Here is a 19354-nt window from a genome sequence, read left to right as displayed (position 1 = left end):
AATAGACTTTATAAATGCATGCAATAAAAAACAATGTTGTTTAATAGTTCGACTTATTGTCTTCAGTCACTGCAAGTATGATTTCATGTAAAAACTAAGTGATTTGCTTCTTTGTTATAGGACAGCAGCACACCTTAGATATTTTGGAACCAAAGATTTCTGAATAGCTGGAAAGTTATTTGAATGATATCAGATGGGTGGACGGTGGCTGGACATGGTATTTATGGTAACAGACAACCTAACTCTGGAAGTCTGTATCTCAGATAGCAAAATTTGTTCAAATAACTTTTTCTTTGTTTAGCTATTAAGAATTCTTTTTGGATCTTCTCACATTCACAGCTTACTTTTTACATGCCTGAGTTGTGAAGCAGCCCCCTTAATCAGCAATTTTAATATTCTTGACTTGTGACATATAACTCTAATATAATGTTGCTCCAAGCACAGCGCACAAGTTTCCTTCCTCCTCTCCACTAACATTATGACTTTTTCCATACTTTTGGGGATAGTCACATCAGGCCATGACTTGAGTCAAGCTGTCACGCTGTGAGTGTTTTTTCATTACACAGCATAGCAAAATAAGTAGTTTACCTATTGGTAAGTAAAATAAGTAGTTTACCTATTGGTGTGCTGGTCATCTGCAGCTCTTCATCAAACATCATCAGCATCATCATCACTTTATTAAAATTAGCATAATAGGTCCCCTTTAAGCTACTATGGGTGCACTTTGGCAGCATTAAATGTGGTGTCTAATTACAGCATCTAACTGTAGCATATTTTGGATCTGATATGGTATTGTATCTGATTTCTAATTAGACGATGATCTTGTAAAATTGTGTCTAATAGTGTATGAGGCTTTGGTTTCTAATTAGAACATAATTAGGTGTAACAGTGCCTAAATATAACATATTTTTTAATAAATTATCATATGCGCTTTATAAGTACTGCATAATTTAGGTGTGTGGCATCTAACAGAGGGGAGTTACAATTTAAGCGGAAAATTTAAAGTACAAACAAATCATTTAAAGATATATATATATACATATACATACATATTAAGAGGTGTTGATGAGGAAGGGTTGGGGTAACTGTTTAATTTTATTTTATGGAATTTAGGTGGATATTTGGGTTTTGCATAGAATTGGGGTAGCTTTTTATAAATTATTTGAGCTTTTGGATGATCAGTTGAGAAAGGGGGGAGGGTAATAAAGTGTATACTTCTGCCTATACCTTGGGCTTAATAAGAATGTATTTGCTGAGATTATACGTTTAATGTTTTTCATTTCATTCTTGTTTTGTTTTAAGCATTTTCGAAATAAAAATCAACTGACTTGTTAGGGTATAGCCTATGTGCATGTCTACTAAAGAACATAGTTATTTCTAGTTCTTGTCTTGTTTGATAAAGAGTGTCTTATTAGTGTAAGAAAATACCATACCATAAAATAAAGTGCGGTATTTTTTTTTTTTACCCCTGTATGAACACAATATGACAGTGGAGAAACTGTTGTTGATCTGACCTCACGTGTGGGACCCGCCTGCTACATAAGTACCCTCACCCCTCTCAGGTCTCACTGTGTGATCTATCCCGGGGTCCGTCTGCGTCGCCTGTGCATTGCAGCTTTAACCGGTCCATCATGCCTTGCGGTGTCCCAATTCTGTTCCGATGTAATTTACAAGCTCTCCGGACCGCCTCACGTCAATGATGAGCAGAGTGGCAGAATAACACACACACGGCAGCAGATGTTGGGGAAGCTCGATGACCGGACGGACGCGTGTTTACATCCACACGGTTGATCACAGTCTTCCAGGCGGGGTTGAGGTCTGATGCATGCACGTATCCGCACGCTATAAACAGGATCCCCCCGCATGTTTCCCCGCATACCATGCAGCGGAAAGTATCGGATTTTATAGTGAGGAGAAATACTGAAGCTACAGGACAAGAGGAGAGTTTTACATGCTCTGACACCCAGTGATCTGCGGCTGAACCAGAGGTATGATATTGGCTTTTTTTTTTACACAGGCCTGAATGCAGTGAATCTGTGTCTCTGTAACTTGAATGCGTCAGTCCCAGGAAACATTTTAAAGCTATTGCAATTTTAAATAAGGCTGTAATGTTATTTTTTTATTAACAGTGGATTTCTTCTTGTCATTTTACAGAAAGACAGACACTCAGAGAGAGGCAAAAACATATACTGATGAATAGTTGTATAACTTTATTTTGGTCATGTTTTTCAACCTCCATCCTCTTGTTTTAAACACTAATGTGGCAGACTATTATATAATCTTCTTTTTAGTTCATATTTCACTCAAGATTTCATTCACAAATGGAGTGATACTGGTGTTGGTGACAGATTTTCCCACATACCTGACCAGTGAGCCAGCAGGAAGTGTGAGTGAGTGATCAGTGTGTGAGTGGATCTGCTGAGCCCTGCAATGATGAATCTCTTAATAGAGTTGGGCTATAAGTGCTCACTCAGCAGTGCTTTTTAATCACAGTTCCTTCAACTGAGTCATACAGCCTTACAGTCCTTGTAGCACATGTGTGATGGAAAGCAAGGGCAAAACTCATTCAGAGGTACTACTATGGGGTTTTTGTAGTAGGAGTACTCAGATGGACAGAAACACAATGATATTTCTTTACTGGTGTTCAGGATAATTTGTATGATATTGTTTCAGATCTAGACCACATTTGCTAAATAAAACTGGGCTTCAGAAAGGGCATTTTTTTGTGATAGTTTGTTTTCTTTATAAAACTTCTCCTTTTTTAATGACCCGTTACGGATCCATGTACAGATGAGGAAATATATACTCTACTAAATTATTAGTTTGACATCAGAACATTGGTCTATGAAACTGACCTGATATCACTGAACACTTAAATACACAATTCAGTATTTTCATTTAATTTTCAAACAAGCTCTGCCTTAAAGTAAACTTGAAAAATTGCAAACTCAGTTCATTCTGTAAACACGTCTGTTTGGCGTCGTAAGCCAAAGTCTCCATTAAAACAACACAGTTTTTCCCCTTCTGTCATTCTCATAATTTATTGATTACACAATGCAGTGATTCTTTCTTTTTGTCCAGCCATTGTTTCCTAATATGTAAACATGTGATTTCATGCTGTTGGTGCTTGCATAAAGAGATAAGTGGACAACTCTAGTTTTAACAGATTTAACAGTGTAAATCTAGTCCAGTTCATCTTTCAGGCGACCCCCCGCCCCCTCCCACCACCTCATGGTCAGCTAAGCTCCGAGTCTTACAGGGTTAAAGGCTTATTTCCTCCACCAAGCTGATTAGTTTCAACTTTTGTGACTGCAAGGTGTCAGTGGAGTCAAGCACCCTCCAATATGGCTAAAATATAAGGCAGAGATGGACTTTGATACACTGTTTTCCATTTGTCATCAGCATTTAAATCTCATTTTCATATATAGAGGTGGAAATGGTGACAATGCTGTTTGTTGCATCCATGTGAAACTCTACATGCTTGCTTGTTCGCAGGAGAATCTTAACATTGTTTTCTACAGATTTTATGACTGACAGTATCTGAATGGAAAGCTGTTCTGATTACCCGCCGCTGGGGCTTTCCACTCAGCTTATTACAGCTTCTGCTAAACATGCAGCCACCTCACTCTCCTCAGCTGACAAAGTTGATGTAGAAGTAATCTCTTAAAGGCGTCTCCATTGAGAAGCGCACAGCTACATGTAGAAGAGCATCGGTTTAACATGAAGAGATTGAAGCAGAGGTAGGACATTGAAAGCAAGATGGGAGGTTCAAAGGTGTATGTTTTGAACCAATTTCTCATTTCAGTGGTTTTAAAATCTGTATTAAATAGTGTTAAAAGGGTCTAACATTAACACTAAATGTGAGTAGATTTTCTGTTTGGCGAGTAAATCTCAGAAGGCTATCAACCACACGTGTTCTTAAATGTTTCATGTAATAAAAAGTCTGGCATGGTGGCTTGGAAATGACCCATGTTTGTCCCTATACAGTGTAGACATATGCACCATATGTGTTTTTTTATGTGCATCTAAACACTGTAGAAGCACTCAAGACGGTCAGAGGCAAAGGAGTGCCAGCCTCAGACCATCTTGAGCACTCCTAATTTCGCAACATTGTTTACCATCCAGCTACTCTCCACTAAACTGTCTGCTGTTAGCTACCATTAATTAAATAGCTATTATGTGGTGACATTTACAAGGAGGAATCCAACCTTTAAAATGAAAACCCGCCAATGAAAAGCAGAACAAAGCAGATTAAAAAAAAAGAGTTATGTGAGAAATGGAGGTTTGGCGATGATAAAGGATTTTCAAGAGCTTGGTGACAGTATGATACTGAGGCTGTGATTTATACTCAATACCTTATTATCTCAATGAAATGTACTCAAACAAATGTATGTATGCACAAAAAGGCAATTTATTATTTTGGTTGTTAAAAGATATGCTTGGCCAGTCGATTTTTTTCATCTACAGTACCAGTCCCCTTAGGCAGGTTAATTTCAGACACTGGTATTATATCAGTGAAAAGGAAAAGGAAAGATGGGAGAGGGATAAAATGAGGGCTGTGTGCCAACACAAAATCACAAAGTCATGAGCCTGTTACTATGTGAGGGCCAGTGAGCCCTCAGAATACTCCATCAAATAAAGTGACATGTTGTTTGAGGGATAAAGGTCAAAATCTAATTTAATTTGCTTTTTATATTAAAATACTTGCTGACATGAGCATTTCCCGTATCTGTTTATGTAGCCGGTCACTTTGGTCCTGTTGCATGGCTTGCAGAGACATTTGGTACACACACATTCATGTACCTATAGAGGGTGAATCCTACTGCTGATATTTGTATAAAATAGATATTTGTGTTAAATATCTACTTTTGTTCTTCAATCTGGTAAGAATTAGTAACTTATTGTATACAGGACTATATAACTCTGTATATTGTAATTCTGTACTTACTTTTGTGTTCTTATATGAACTACAGCTTTAACTAACAGTTATTTTCATTATTCATTACAAATGATTTTTTTGATTGATCAAATGTGTTGTCTTCTGAATGTCAGAAAATAGTTTAGATTTCAAACAGCCTAAGGTAACATATTCATATTGTTCATTTTTATGGAACCAACAATCCAAAACCCCCAAATATTTAGTTTACAATCATATTTAACAAGAGCCTAGTTGGAACAATTAATTGATTATCAAAATAGTCACCAGTTAAAATTCTGTTGACCGACCAATAGATTAATCAACTAATCATTGAAGCACTAACTTGAACTATATGTGGGTATTACACCAATTAGTTTGAGATGAATTTCCCCTCTGGGAGGTCACCTAAACCATATGACTGCTCCGGTTTAACCTTTGGGTTAATCTCCACCAACAGACCAGTTGTGAGACCATTCAGCAACACCAAACCTAATCCTGAGTTTGAGAAACCCTGTGGCAGCGCACACCTCCACGTTTTCAGAGAAAACAAAGAGGAAGTGACAGGAAAGCACTGGTTGCTTCTTAATTGTTGGTGATTGTTTGGTCTACTTTCCCAGACCGTGCCCTCCAATCAATCCAGTCATCTGTGTAAGGTTCGGACAAAGCCAGAGCTGTGTCGCCATGGTGAGGGATTGTTTGCATCCAGTCATGCCACTACCCATGTGGACACACAGACACACACACACACACACTGCAGCATGCTCTTTTGTCTGTGCACCACTTGTTTCAAAAGACCCCCTCCTGCTGCCACAACCTCCTTGTTACTTTACCTCTGATTGCATCATCTGTTGTTGAACTGCTCATTACTGCAGTCGCTTTTAAATATCATGTCTTCTGAATACCAATTATATTTTTAGACATATTGTAAAAACTATGCAGTTTGCATTTAAATTGGCCCCATGTTACTGTAATATACAGTCTGACAGACTCATTTTTCTAGGAATTTAATGGAAACAATGTTATTTTTGTTGTTGTTTGCAGACTGTTTGTGAAATAAGTTCAAACTTTCTCAATTTTGTTAAAGTTTGATTTAGCGATGGACTGGGAAGAGCACTGGGCTGAAACAAGACAGGATATGAGCTCTTCAGTGGGTATTTTGCATTGAAATTCAGCCATGTTGGTGTGAAATTGACTTTTATCTCTGTACCTGTAACGCTCATCTCAGGGATATTAAAGGAGCTCTCAGTGGCATTTTTATGCTGATCCATCTTATGAACTGAATTACAAATAAGAAACAGTCTTGTCACACTGTGTCCCCTCCCTAACTCTGCCCTCCTGTGGCATCCTGAGAATGATACTTCAGGGGAAGCAGACTGAAGTCACAACTAAGTTTAGCTCAGCGGTTCATAGCCCAGGCGACACGGTATTCTTCATGTCCAAAACCAAATGGCTGCACCAAAACATCTCTTGCAGGAAGAATTTGTCCTGATAGCAGCAACCTCACCTCCCCACAGCAGAGCGACTCTAAATCTTTTCAAATGTTTCCCAGAATCACCAGGGCCATAATGAACACTACTGAATCTCCTCTGCTGAATTTAATACCCTTGAAAAATACATTCTGTGCCTCTGTGGCTCATCTTTTCTTTGCTGTTGGTTGCTGTTTTAGTTGTTTTGTAACTTGTGCTCATCCTATGGTTCATTTCCTTGCACTGTGTGTAGTGTAGTGTATTTTCACATTCTCAGAAATTGATCTATGGTACAACAGTTTCTTCAGTTTGCTCATACAGCAAGGCAAATAAAATAGATGATGCAAATGCAAAGATGCACCAGAGAACAAGACAGTCTACCGCTGTGCTAGCAGCACTGTCATGCTGTTCTTGTGCCCTTATGCAACTCAGGAAGGTTGTATGATATCTGAGTAGGTCATATGAGAGTTTAAAATATTGTGCACTGACAAAATTAAATTTACATACCATTAGATTTGGGTTTAATAGCATTGAATGAAGACTTTGACTGATATGAAGTGTCCACATTTGCTCCTTACTAAGTGCCAAGTTGGAGCTATATTGGAGCTTCCCATATTACCATTCATCATTACAACTTTGGGGTTGATGTGAATGCTATTTAGAGATTGTAAACACCTATATGATGTATACACAGCATTACAGTGATTTGAGATAAATACTAATGTCAGCATGCTAACATACTCACAACGACAGTGACATGCTGATGCTTAGCAAGTATCATATACATGTAAACCATGTTTACATGGACATGCTAACATTTGCTAATTGACCCTAACCACACAGTAAGGCTAATTGGAATATCATTAGTTTTACAGGCAATGTCTAATAAATGTAAATGTTTTACCTGATATCTGAGATCTGTGCTTCTCTCAAAATAAAAGGGAAACTACTGTCCTGGATTCTTGTTGAATGGATTACTGCTTAAAGGATCCAGCTTGCAGTTGGAATGTGGAGCATTGAATCTGGCTGTTTATTAAACTGTGACTAATGGAAAAGGAAATTCCAACAGCTACAGCACCTTTTCCACCGGTTCTGAGGTTACTCACTATTGAGATGCATGGTTCAGTGAGTGGGTCTAAATATGGACGTATACATTTACAGTCCACCTGAACAAAAATAGAAACACATTTCGTAGCACACTACTTTCTATTCACTCACTATGTAGCCTGTATTTATTATTATCATTATTTATTAACATGCTGGCAGTGGGACCGTTAAAGTGCATTAAACTGCAATTTAGATCAAAGACATAACCAGAGAAAGTGGAAATGGTATGATGAAAATCTAAAACAATACCGGCAATGACTGTATGAAAGTGTGTCTGCAGTATGCTGAGTTTTGTAGTGATTCAAGTGTTGGAAGTTATTAGCAGAGTAAAGAAAATCGAAGCTCGTTTCCACAAGGAAACAGACTTCAGTGGTCATGTCGTTAGAGCTCCTGTGCAAAGGATTCGATTAGTTTGACATTGAAAGGTCTGAAGCCAGTGTGGCATTACACTCTGACCTTAAGGTTCCCAGATCACAGCTTCTTCATGCTATGTAGTTACTCATATAGATTGTAATTCTCATCAGAGTCACCCATGCAGAGCATCTGACTTGTTCTCAAATGGATCAAAGCCTCAGAACCTATAGAGGTCTGAACATCTGCTCCTGCACACCTGCGTGCTTCCTAAGACACTGTATGCTTCTGCCTATAAAAGAAAACCTCTTCTAGCATATGCTGTGATGTTTGTGTCAGTCACCAGTGGGAGTCTGGGATTCTTAGTCAAGGAATGAAAATAATTGTGCATTCAACACAAAAAGAACTACACGAGAAGTGTGACCTAATAATTGCTATTTCTTATGGTTACTGTATGTATATTTGATGTTGTTGGCCACAAACTGTAAACCTGATGCTCTACATATAGAGTATCTCCAAGGACTTGAATAATCTTTTAACTACGCCAACCGTTCATGGAAAAGATTACAACTAGTCTTGGAAACATCCTGTAAAAAGAACTGCCAGCGTCGTGTCTTTTGCTAAAGATTTCTAATTTTTTGCCATTTTAATAAAACTAAATGTACATGATGTCCAATGTCGGTTCTGTTCGAAATATCACTTAAGTCTAGGCAGCCATCCATTGGTAGCCTTTTTTACTAAGGCTCTGGTTGTTCACTAAAATGGAAACTTACACCCTCATGTCATTGTCTTAAGATTATGTTATTCTGCCTTTATAGCAAGACTCCGTCTCTGCTTCCTATTTGAAAATGTTCCTGGTACCACCAAAGGTGAGCTGTAGAACTCAGTTACCATAACTTTACTTCTCATTAGACAGAGGCTTTTATATCTTACTTGTCAGAAGACAGAGGAAGGCAGACAGAGGCTGAACTGAAAGGCTGCGTAAACAGTCAGTACAAGTTTTTTTGAGCTGTAAATCATGCAAGATGCAAGATATTCCAGTAGAGCCCCAAAATATAAATATAGACCTGGAAGTGTGCATGATACGCCGCCTTTAATGCATATTAAAGTTTGCCTCTGGCAAGTGAATTCTTGATTAAGTATTAATTTGGACTTGAATGAAAATTTTAAGTTGCTGTGGCTTATTTTGCTCTGTTTTGATAATATGTTTATGATAATTGCGTCACAGAGGAGCGAATGACGTCCGTATGATTTCTCACAGATGTGTGAATAGCAGGTGTTTGTGTGTGTCAGAGAGAGAGAGAGAGAGAGAGAGAGAGAGAGAGAGAGAGAATCAGGTTGGCAAGCTTGTGTTAATGTTCTCTCCCTCCCAGTGTGATTTGGATATTACTCATTGAATAAACACTCTATTACAACATGTCGGTTGCAGCTGTGAAAATTAAAGGTGTCCTCACATCTGTTGGAATACCGTGCTCTATGAACTACAGCAGAGATCTTTTTGTTAACAAGCTGACAGCAAATTCATACCCCCCAAGTTAAAGTTTTCCAGTAAACAGAACATTAAGATTATAAATGTTTTCACTCTGTTAACTCTGGACACATTTATTATCAATAAGAAAATATTACAGGCATGTTTGGCACCATAACATCTGGCCTGAATCAACTTGGCCTGAATTAACAAATTGCTTTAAATAATATTTTCTTTGTGAAGTAACTCTGATGTTCCCAGGTAGAATACTGTTTTGTGTATATTTCATCCCAAATATGTTTGTACTCTCTTCAGGCCAACCCCTTGTCTTTTCATTCACCTCATTTGCTTTGTTTACCCATCTGTTCCTCCATTTCTTCATTCTGCAGTTTCTCCTCTATTCCCTGTCCCACTAAGCTGTATTCATGGGAACAGTCTCATTTACTGGGCTGTAACAGACGTCTGGGTTCAAATGCTTCCTGCCTGTATCTGTCTATAGTTACAAATCATCCTGCTCCCCGATTATGTCTGAGGCTTTAAGTAATGCAGTCTCAGTAGGACCAGGCCTCGAGGGGGATGGTAGTTAAATTGAAGGAGGAATGGGAGTTCCATTCCAGTTGTGATGAAGCTGAAAGGTGCCTAAATAGTTAGGGGAGGCCTCCAGCAATGTGGAAGTCAAGGATCAGAGCTGAAATAATGGCCCGGTCAAAAAAAGGAGGGCTGCAGAAGTCTGAGCATTAAGCACCTGCTCCTTCACTACTCTGATCTGCACTGTTGCTCAGGCTCTCTGTCGTGGCCATGCCAGGTTCCTAATGGCTGCCGCGCAGCTGAGGTGCTTGTGTCAGCAATTTGAAATGGCTCTCGTTCTTCGTGCATGCGACCGCTGTAAGCTTTCCTGCACTGACACCAGCAAATGAAAAATGTAGTGGATGAGGCCTGTTAGACGGTCACAATCACTGCACCACAAGTGTGTCCTTACAGCTATTCATCAGCAGTATTACAGGAAATGGCTTTGTAAGTTGTTCTCTTGCAGGAAGCTGGTGTCACTCTACACAACTATGTAGTGTTTGTTGGATTTATATCAGGTGTAGCTGTTTCCTTCCACATTGTAATACATTAGTTTTTTGTAGTTGTCACGTCATACAGGGAAGTGTAGGAAATGACAGGATAAGAAAGGTAAGGTGGTAATAATTCAGAACCATCATGTATCAACATTTGGTGAAATTGTATTGTGAAGATATGATCATAACGTGTCATTCTTTCTCAAAATTCTGTTGATCAGTCCCTTTGGTGTGTAGCTGTAACGTTGCAATGCTGTAAAAGCAAAACACTGAGCTGAAAGATGCTAAAACGGTCCATAGAGCTGAGGAAAGCCTGGTGATAATTCTCTGTGGGTTCATCACTACAAATGATCCCTTTACATTAAAGTAATTTGATGAATTGTTAATATAAAAATACTGATTTGTGCAGCTTTAAGAGTTGTCTCGTATTCTTTTTCTTTATTAGGATGGACAAAGAAACAGTCTTAGCACCCCCCTGTGGTGTGGAGGTATGAGGGCCCCTGGATGAAGGCCATGGAGCTGAAAGTATGGGTGGATGGAGTGCAGCGCATCGTGTGTGGGGTCACGGAGTTCACCACATGCCAGGAAGTGGTCATTGCTCTGGCACAAGCCATTGGTAAGCTTGAAGCATTTTACTTCAGCATAAGAAACTGTGTTCATCTCACTTGTTCCCATAAAGTTTAATATCAGAATGTGACCTTTAAATGTGACATATAATTGGATGTATGATGTGGAATTTTCAGCCCAAAGAAACAACAAAAGAATTCAAAGTAGTTGTTTTAACATGATGAAAAACTTAAAGTGGTGTAAATGATATTTTGTCCTAAATAAATACTCATGGGGATGATGTCCAGTATTGACTGGGCAGGTTTGTCAGACGTACTGGAGATGATATATTGCACTAAAATGAAAAGTGACTAAAGGGCACAAAGACATTTTCACCATAAATGGGCTGTGCAAAACAAGATGAGTCATGCTGCAGACTTTTGTTTTATTGACACGTTGACACTGCCTTTGTTAGTCATCACATGGTCTGTGTTGTATATAAGACTTTGTGAATTTAAGACCATAATATAATATTTAATTTCTTTTTTTTTTCTTTTTTTTTTTTTCTTTTTTTTACAACAGACAGATTTATCACATGGTCTGTCTACAGTGATTTCTCACTAATCCCTTTAGATAGATTTCTCAGAGTTAAAACACAGGAGTCTTTCACAGTGACAGTGTGGTGAGTTATGGCGTTCACTGTCCTTTGTGTAGTCTGTGCCTTTTGTCCAGGCAGGGGCACTTTGATGTGAATGGCTGTAGTGATGAATGTGCCCCTTTTACAAGGACGCTTTACTGTGTGGGTGGGTTGAGGATGGAAAGGGGTCGTGTTTTGCTCAGTGGTGGAAGAAGTACTCAGATTCTTTACTGAAGTAACAGTACCAAAACAACAATAACACAATACTCCATTCCACTCCAAGTAAAGGTTCTGTATGAGAAATCCTTAAGTTAAAATCATCAGTCATAAGTATTACCACCTTTATGTACTTAAAGTATTGCTGCAGAAGTAGTGGTTTGGTCTCTCAGAATGATATACTTTTAAATTTGAGTGACATCATTAGATTATTAATACTGAAGCATCAGTGTGTAAGCAGCATGTTACTATTGAGGCTGTTGGAGAGATTATTTTCTGTTTTGTTTTTGTTTTGTTTTTTCTCAAATCTTTTATTGGATCATTTGAACATTTACTGAAATGACAAGATATGAGACGGGGTAAAATCTCCCTTTGGTGGAGCTGTTAACAACATCTGAAATGTGACCCCGACTACACCTGTTTTTTGTAAGATGTCAAAAGCCAAAAACACTGGAGACCACTAATTTCATCTTGAACAATATGTTGTATTTTAAGAGCTTGTTATATTATCCATTGTGTTTTCATCTGAAAATTAACTAAAGCTGTTAGATAAATGTAGTGCAGTGGAACTGTGAAGTATCATTAAATGGAAATACTCAAGTAAAGTAAGTACCTCACAATTATATACTTAAGTGCATTACTTGGGTAAATGTTCCTAGTTACTTCCCACTACTGGTTTTGCTCTTATCTACATATGTATAGACAGGAATGCTAGTGTACACACAGACACAGCCGTGAACATTGAATGAGATCCTTTTTCCCAACACAATTACTGTTTGCTGACGGCAAATTTCCCACTGTAAACTTTCATTAAACACACTAGTAAAGTGTGGGGAGAGCTGTGAAAGTATTTAATGAACTTTTTTGTTTTATCTCCCTTCACTGTAACACACTTTCAGTATTATTTTGGTAATTTTCAAAAGTGTGCATCACGTCTTGTCAGAGGGTGCCACTACGCGTTAATGCCATGGCAGCATTCTTTGTGGGGCTGCAATGATTTCTCAATTAGTTAATGGACGGAAACTATTGATGTATAGACAGAAATATTTTGGTAATCCTCAGGATTTGGGGAATAGCAATCAAAAATGTTTTACTATTTTCTCACACTTTATAGACCAAATGACTGATCGATAATTGAGAAATTAAACTACAGATTAATGAAAATGAAATTATCATTTGTAGCACTGGGGACCTGAGTTCCTGATATAGTATTATACTACTTGTACTACTTCTACTACTACTACTGCTACTTCTACTCAGTTGGGTTATATGATTGAGCAACTTTGTCACTTGTTTGTCAAGGGAGAGGCCACTATTCCAAGTTAAACACAAGTTTCTGGCTGCAGGCTGGATATTCATAGATGGTACCAAGCCAATACATTACTTGTGTTATTTTACAGGCCAGATATCTGGGCGTTGTCTGCATAACAGTATGACAGTAAATGTTTTGATTGTGATTAATTTGTGCAGGGGGGCCAAGAATAGACCACTGGGGAATACCACAGGTCAGAGGGACTTCCAAGGAGAAGTCATCATCGATTACAACAGAGAGTTATTTTTCTGAGAAACTGATTAAATTGAAGGGCGTTGATTATGTCTAATATTAAACTAAACAGTCTCCAGCATCAGTCTTTGATGAGAGCCATGTCAGTGCTGTCTAATAGACATTGAAAGTGTATTTTAAAAATAAATTCATAGATATAAGATAAGATAAGTTTCTGTAACTACATTTAAAAAAAGATTGGTTTGGTCATGACTGTGGGTCTTGAAGAGGACAAGTCTATGTGTAAGCCAGTTGCCGAACCAGTGGAAATATCTACATGCAATATGTAGGAAAACTAGTACCAACAGTCTCAAACACCTCATACAGAGCAGGGGTATTAAGTGGTCAATAGGACTCTCTAAATTACACTCACAAACAGGCGCAAAATGAGTTGAAGAGGCAGATGGCATGAGGTGATGTACAGAAACATGTCTGGACCCAGGACAGATCTGGAAAATGTCATGTGCTTAAAGGCTATAATGAACCAGCCCTGAACACTTTTCTTTTAGATTATTCTTGGTCATATTAGAAATTAATAATTAAGCAGAAATATAAGTTAAAGTTAAAAAAACAAGAGCATCCCTTCATATTTAATACATGATGGTAGAAGTACAGTCTCAACTAATGTGACTGTGTGGGTGTGGTTTGATAAGATTTTTTGACAATGCCCTGGCAAACTAAGAAAACAAACACATGTCTGGGAGAACATTTTGATTTAAATATTGCTAAATGCTGATTGCACATGACATCACTTTTTTCAAACCAGTGAGAAGAGAACAGATGAAAAGGCTAAAAATAGCTAGAAATCTCTCATGTGAAATAATCAAAGCTATTGTAATCATGACCTTTTTATTTAGTGTTCATAGAGGATTCCATCATTCATATATATATATTTTTTCACCCAGGGCGCACCGGCAGATACACTTTGATTGAGAAATGGCGGGACACAGAGCGTCACTTGGCTCCTCATGAGAACCCAGTGGTGTCCCTCAACAAGTGGGGTCAGTATGCCAGCGATGTTCAGCTCATCCTCCAACGAACTGGCCCGTCTGTTAGTGAGCGGCCCACCTCTGACGGGCAGTCTCGCATCCCAGAGCGTGGCTTCTACCGACAAAGCCTCCCGCCGCTGGCCAAGCTTCGCCCATCAGCGGCAGACCGCTCGCTCAAACGAAGGGAACCCAAACGCAAGTCTCTGACCTTCACTGGTGGAGCCAAGGGTCTGCGGGACATCTTTGGGAAAAGCAGAGACACTGAAGGTAGCGTGAATAGTTTGTGGTTTTATTTTTCTCATACTCTTTCCTTCCATCCCTCCCCCTGTGTTTTACCTGTTACAATTCATCTCTCATGTCCCACCCCTCTATTCATCCATCCATTCAGCCAAACAGACCCAGCAGCGTGGCGTGAGTCTGAACCTGAGCAGAGTTGGAGGTGGTGGAGTAGCATCTGTACCTGGGAGTCCAGCCAGAGAGCTGAGCCGGCTGGTGCAGCTGCAGAGAGACAAGCTCCAGGCCCTGGAGAGCCGTCTGCTGGGCTGTGAAGCCGAGCTGCGAGACTGGGAGGAGGCTGCCAGCGAGCCGAATGAAGTGAGTAAAACTATAGAGGCCTGTGCTGTTGTGTTATTATTATTGTTGTTTTGCTGCTGTGTGCTGATTCAGCGTGGTTGTGTATTATATTCTCTTTGGGGTAAGAAAGTTTCCAAGCTGAACCATTTTCAATTCACTAGGAATTAAACCTGGAGGAGGAGTTGCTGCTTTTAGAGCAGCAGGTGAGGAGAAATGATACCGAGATGGAAGAGGAGGAATTCTGGCAGAACGAGCTGCAGATCGAGCAGGAGAGCGAGCGGCAACTCAAGCAACAGCTAGCCGAGCTGCAGGTCCGAGTACGCGACTCTGAGGCCAAGCTTTCAGAGTACCTAGCTCGCATACAGGTGAGTTCGGAATCATTGAGCACCCACCCAGTTCCCCTGGGTGATGTTTCATTCAATCTATAAATGGCATAAAAACGTTATGTGGATGTTCACTCAAAGCAAGCAGTGGAACTCATCTTTCCTACTTAATAAAAAGTAGAATTACTGTTATTTATTAGATTAGATATATTATGTTCATGCTAGGTTAGCCAAATTATTTATTATCTGTTGTATTGTGTAGGGCATGGAGGCAGGCCTGGAGCAGGAGAGGCTGCAGCAGGAGGCCAAGCTCAGCCAGAAGGTCAATGAGGAGGAGGTACAAACCTGTCCATCTTGGTCTACAAAGCACACAACAATACGCAGACAAAGAGCAATATAGTGTTGAATTAAAGAGATCATAAAGAGTTGTCTACGTCTGAACACCCTCTCTGTCAAACAACATAGCTACTTAACTTATTCTTCACAAAATCAGAGTGAAATTTCTTTAAGATTATAATTTACACACTACGAGCCAAAAACCAAACAGAAGATTAAGTTCAATCTGTGTGGCAAATTATGAATTTTAAAGCTTTGAAAATGTACCTGACATATGGTCCATGTGGTTGCAAAATATTTTTTTTAATTCTTCTGTTTATAATCAAATACCTGCAAAACTAATAATAGGCCACAGCTGTACTTTGTGATTAGTGCTACTTAGCAAATGTTAGCATTCTAAACTAAGATAATGAAAGTTAGGTGCAGCAGTACTTTGAGCCCTGCTTAATGCGTCTTACGGGATGTGTGTATGTGTGTGCGTGTTGGTGTGCGTGGGGGGGGGGGGGGGGGGGGGGGGGGGTTGATTGTGATAACGTGTGATTGCTAAGTTTGATTTGATAAATGCTAAGCATGACCTAACAAAACTGCTAGAATGGCTGTAGTCTCTCAGTCTTATGTACACCGTTTGGTTGTAAGCTGTCCATCTCTCCAGGTACAATATCAACAGTTAAAGATCCCCTCAACACATATTTTAAGACGTATAAAAATTCTGGGAAATCTGCTTGGAATGACTACGGTATATGTGTCTGAAATGTTTTCCCAACAAAAATGCACAGTCCTTTTCCCTCATTAAAAATTTCTGAATATGCAAATATTTTTCTTTTCCAAAGTTTAAAAGTTAGGTGCAAAATATGTTCTACTTCACTGAAAAGTCCATTCTCAGCTTATGTGCACATGAGGCTTTAAGTTCCCATATTCAATTAAAAAATAGTTTTTAATGAGTACAGATAAACTTTCCTCCTTAAGCAGAAAAATATGAAAGCAGGTTTTAAGTGTCAAACTCTTCACATGCATCATTTTTGAGTGGACGGGGTCTTAAATGCTGCTCCTTAAATCATATCTAATAGCAAATATCTTCTTTTTAGATACTTTGAAAAGTTGTGATGAGAGTTGGCTTTCATTCTACTCACTTCCACTCTGGCTTTCAGGTGCAGGCCCAGTTAGAGAAAGTGAGGGCAGAGCTGGAAATGCAAAGCCAACACACAGCACGGCTGGAGAGCAGCTGCAGGGCGTTGGAACGCTCACTTGGCCAGTCGAGCAAGAGATTACAGGTCAGCTCAGAACCGACAGTTAGTATTATATTTATTGTTAGTTTTTCAACACTGTAGCCTCAAAAGTGTCACAAAAGTAATATCCCGCCTGGCATTTTCACTCAAATACTCAAATATTTTAAAGAAGCTCATTAAAAAGTTGGACAAGTTTAGCTCTGCTGGGTGTGAAAATCCAGTCTTCTGCACACAGGTGGAACCATAGAAATCTACTGTAAGCTCATTAAGTTGTGGGCAGTGAAGCAAAGTTTAATCTCTGGCTTGCAGGGATGCGTGGTAGATCTTTTGCTGTGTGCATCCTAGTATGAATTGAAGCGCTCTATGTACAGGCGAGGTCCAATAGGGTGTGGGAAGCATGAGGTAATGAGAAGGGGAAATCAGAAGGGGTATTACGGCATTCTTTGCCTGATTAGAGAGGGGCCTGAATAAGTGCACAATTCCCTGCTTGCAGTTGCATAACCATCTGGGAGCTAACTCTTCTCTTTTAGCTGTCTCAACTGTGTTATGTCTTCTGGAGAGATCCTAAACAAGCTATGATCCTTGATAGATGTTCACCTATTAAACCTTCCACAGATGAAGTGTGTAGAAAAAGATGCAAATGAGGGTACAGCAATTGAAATCATGTATGTTTCTTTATATACATTCACTGCATCATATCTACTAGTGATCCTAGTTTTAATATAAAAATATTTTCCCATCTATCATCATATATAAACCACACTTGGGCATAGATCTCATTTATTTGTCATGGTGTTTTTTTTCTGTCGTAGGAGAAGGAGCAAGAGCTGGAGCAGCTGACAAAAGAGCTACGACAGGTCAACCTGCAGCAGTTCATTCAGCAGACTGGTACCAAGGTCACTGTGCTGCCTGCTCAGCCTACAGGAGAATACAGCAACGGCACGTATACACACATACACACACACACATAAACAGGCATACGTATTCACAAACAGACTTTTTACATAAACATCACACTGTTTATAGGTAAAACAGGTACTGAAAAGGGGTACTGTACATATTGTTGTCACATGTGTATGTACATGGTGCCACCTGGTGGTCATCCAGAGAATGACATCTTAACATGTTGGGGCAGAACATGTTAATCCTGCCTGTCTGTAACTCCATTACATAGACAATAGGAAAATCCCCCAGAATATTTATTTGTTGTGTAGCGATGCTTGATTCTTTCCCAGCTCTGTTTGATAGTCATGTATTCACCAAAATATGAAATGTAATTACTGCAATGAAACACCTCAATAGCTAGTCTTAAGATGTAAGAGTAACTTGTCAGATTCTTAAAATGAGTGGTATCTGTTACTGTCTTTAACTGGGCAACAATTTTGTTTTTCTTGCTACAGAAGTGGATTCTGGCTCCCTGAAAAGACTTGGCTCATCACGTCTCTTACCCAGCAACCTCCGCACTCTTCAAAACACCGTCTCCTCCAGCCTGAACCCTGAAGGCATCTACGTTTGACCCAGAACTGTCCAGAAGATGCTTCTCGGAGACGTTATTTGGGCTGCAGGGTGGGCTAATGTTACCAGGACTTTACCTAAAACTGAATGGTCGAAATGAAATGAACCCTGCTCCGGGGATGCCTCAAGGCATGGAGGATGTTGGCAAAAGCATTACTGGAGGATCCATGGGGCATAACGAAAGACAAACCTACATCTGTTCATCTTTCCTGTGCTGCCTCCTCTTTCATCTTCCTTAGACTGAAACTGATGTCAATGTCCATTTGCAAATCTTGTGTTAAGATTCCTCCTAAATCAGTCTTCAAAAGCTTAATTTTCTATGAGTTTAGAAAACTACCTGCTGCCAGCAGATGTTTTTGTTTTTTTCTGACTGAGGAGGCAAACAGTGCAAACATATTATTTGTATGCTGTCAAAGACAAACAGTAGAGAATATATCAGGATATGAAGTTTGGACACATACGCATACACAAACTAATGCATGCACGAGCATGCACAAACACCACTCCTGTGCTATGAGCATAGCCATATCAGATTGCCTTACTCTGGTGTTTTAAAACCAGACAACATAGGTCTAATGTTGCAACAGAACTCACGGTAGCTACTGAACACTATGCGCCACATAAATTTACTATTTTAAAAAAAGGCTCAGCACCAGTAAAGGTGATTCCTGATGTCAGTAAAACATAACATTGGCTTGATATTTTTTTATACATTCATTTTTTTTGCATTGATTTAAAGAGGAAACAAATTTGCCTCATATTTCCTGTGGAAAACCCATCATTTTAGATAAATTATGTAAAATAAATGGAGAAGAAACTACATTTCATGGATTCATTGAGTAATAAAAACTATTTGACTTTTTTGGTGAAGAAGTTTGGCTCAAGGTTCAGTTTTATGCCATATTGGTTTACAAGAACCATTAATGTCCTCTTTGTTTCAGTGCAAAGCTTGCTTGCTGAATGTGAATGCAGCAAAGCGTGATGACAAAGAGTGATATCATACCCAGGTTGGCCACTGGGTGGGGACAAAACCTATATTATCCAGACAGGTGAAAGTGTGTAACTGTTAGAAAGTTACT

At 39.2% G+C, this 19354-nt stretch overlaps 1 protein-coding gene across 1 annotated transcript; it reads left to right on the top strand.

The window, feature by feature from the left end:
- Positions 1-1764: 1764 nt before the first annotated feature.
- Positions 1765-19120, top strand: rassf8b (Ras association domain family member 8b). Its single transcript, XM_053344080.1, has 9 exons — positions 1765-1988; positions 10817-10987; positions 14219-14569; positions 14691-14896; positions 15037-15240; positions 15461-15535; positions 16683-16805; positions 17573-17699; positions 18161-19120. The coding sequence occupies exons 2-9, from the start codon at positions 10876-10878 to the stop codon at positions 18274-18276; spliced, it is 1314 nt and encodes a 437-aa protein (XP_053200055.1). The 5' UTR covers positions 1765-1988; positions 10817-10875; the 3' UTR covers positions 18277-19120.
- Positions 19121-19354: the final 234 nt, after the last annotated feature.

Source organism: Scomber japonicus, chromosome 23 (genome assembly GCF_027409825.1).
Source record: "Scomber japonicus isolate fScoJap1 chromosome 23, fScoJap1.pri, whole genome shotgun sequence".
Lineage (NCBI taxonomy): Eukaryota > Metazoa > Chordata > Actinopteri > Scombriformes > Scombridae > Scomber > Scomber japonicus.
Note: the sequence above shows the minus strand (reverse complement) of the source record. Positions and strands in the feature narration are given on the sequence as shown.

Coding starts and splice junctions, on each gene's coding strand:
- rassf8b (XM_053344080.1), top strand. CDS start 10,876: ATGAAGGCCATGGAGCTGAAAGTATGGGTGGATGGAGTGCAGCGCATC. Junction 15,241..15,460: donor AGTACCTAGCTCGCATACAG/GTGAGTTCGGAA, acceptor TGTATTGTGTAG/GGCATGGAGGCAGGCCTGGA. Junction 15,536..16,682: donor AGAAGGTCAATGAGGAGGAG/GTACAAACCTGT, acceptor TCTGGCTTTCAG/GTGCAGGCCCAGTTAGAGAA.